This window comes from Clupea harengus, chromosome 24 (genome assembly GCF_900700415.2).
Source record: "Clupea harengus chromosome 24, Ch_v2.0.2, whole genome shotgun sequence".
NCBI lineage: Eukaryota > Metazoa > Chordata > Actinopteri > Clupeiformes > Clupeidae > Clupea > Clupea harengus.
The window spans coordinates 14973444-14975268 of record NC_045175.1 but is presented as its reverse complement, the minus strand read 5'-3'; the positions used below and the strand labels follow the sequence as shown (position 1 = coordinate 14975268).

General features: G+C 40.4%; 1 protein-coding gene across 1 annotated transcript in view; it reads left to right on the top strand.

Annotated features, from left to right (window-relative positions):
• The first annotated feature begins 250 nt into the window (after positions 1 to 250).
• LOC116219086 (GTPase IMAP family member 9-like) overlaps positions 251 to 1825 on the top strand; it is a 4850-nt gene continuing 3275 nt past the window's right edge. Inside the window, exon 1 of the mRNA XM_031562024.1 lies at positions 251 to 1016. Coding sequence (XP_031417884.1) covers positions 251 to 1016 — 766 coding nt within the window. The remainder of the gene's footprint in view (positions 1017 to 1825) is intronic.

Sequence of the window (1825 nt, the reverse complement as noted above, 5' to 3'; positions counted from 1 at the left end):
AATTATAATAATATACATTATTGTGTAATACACAGTAATAATGCACATTATTGAAACAGACAAAGAGAAAACGGTCAAATTCACTAGTAGGGATTTAAAAAATATTTTGAAAAGGACAAAAGAAATCTGTACAATGGTGCAATCTATGTTTGTGAAACTGTTGTCAGATGTTTCCAAAAGCACTGAATATTTGTCTGAAAATATTGAACTCTTTTCTTTCACAGTGCCTTTATCTCCTGCTGACCTGAGGATGGTGCTGGTGGGGAAGACTGGATCAGGGAAGAGTGCATCAGCAAACACCATCCTGGGAAGAGAATGCTTTGAATCTAAGACATCACCTAATTCTGTGACGAAAGAGTGTAGGTTACATGAGGTCATATCAGTGGAGAAGACCATCTCAGTTACTGACACACCAGGTGTTTATGACACAGACCTCACAAATGAGGCTTTGAAGCGCAAGCTGGAAAGGTTTATTTACATGACAGCTCCTGGACCCCATGTGTTCCTGCTAGTGATCAGAGTTGGGGTTAGATACAACAGGGAAGAGAAGGATGCAGTGCAGTGGATCTGTGATAATTTTGGGAAGGAAGCTTTACAGTACGCAATGGTACTCTTCACCCACACTGATGAGCTCAAAGATACACCCTTAAAGCAGTATGTAAATGAGAGCAGTCAGCTAAAGAAGCTCATTAGAGACTGTGGAGGCAGATTTCATGGTTTTAACAACAATGACAGAAATCCAAATCAGGTCACTGAACTGCTGCAGAAAATTGAATGCATGGTGGAGATCAACAGAAATAGGGGAAAAGAGCACTATACTAATGACATATACAAGACAGCCCAGAAACAGATTGAAGACGCCAGGAGACTAAAGAAGGGAAAAGAAATAGCTCTGGGTGTGGCCGCTGGTGTAGGAGTGGCAGCAGCAGTAGCTGGAGGAGTTGTGCTCGGAGTCAGAAGTCTCATGATAGTCCCAGGACTGTTGATTGGAGCAGGGGCCTTAGCAGCAGCAGGAGGTGGAGTTGCGGTACTTGCAAAAAAAAAATCTGAATCAGAGAATTCGGAACGTGATGTTTCGAGAAATAACAAAAAATAACAACAATTTCAAGAAACTGAAAGAAAGAAAAAATCGTCCATTGTTTTTGGCAGAATTTCATTTGATCTTTCTTTTGTAGCTGATAGGGTTTTTGTTTACTTCCTATACGAAAGGTATGACTGTATGCAAAGTTTTGTTACATATTTCCATAAACATTTTTTTGGAAAATCAAATATTTCATGAAAGCATCCTCTGACATTAATAAATATTGTCAATAGAAAAAGGAATGTGTATGATGTTGTTATTTTGGGGGAAGGTCCATAAAAACCAACCCAGTTCACAACACCATGCACTTGTTATGTTAAGTCCTTGCCTTATGTGACTGGGCACATGTTCACTATATGGTCTGACATTGCTCCGTTTGGTATCATACTGGCCACTGAAAGGGTCGTAATCTGAAGTGACTGAATAGTAACTCAGTCATCATCCATCCTCTAGCTAGCTGGCTTGATAGTGATGGAAATTGATATTACCATTAATTTATAGACTTACATTGCATTGCAAGCATGTTCTCCTGTGTGTGTGTGTGTGTGCCATGTGTATTGATAGTCTTGGTACTTTAGTAACTCAATCATCCTCCATCCACTAGCTAGCTGGCTGGATAGTGACTCAGTCATCCTCCATCCACTAGCTAGATGCCTGCAGTGGGCCAGTCTAAGATCCTCCCTTATTTTCTCTCGTGACCTGGATAATGAAAACAGTCTCTGCTATGTTCCATGACTGCATACC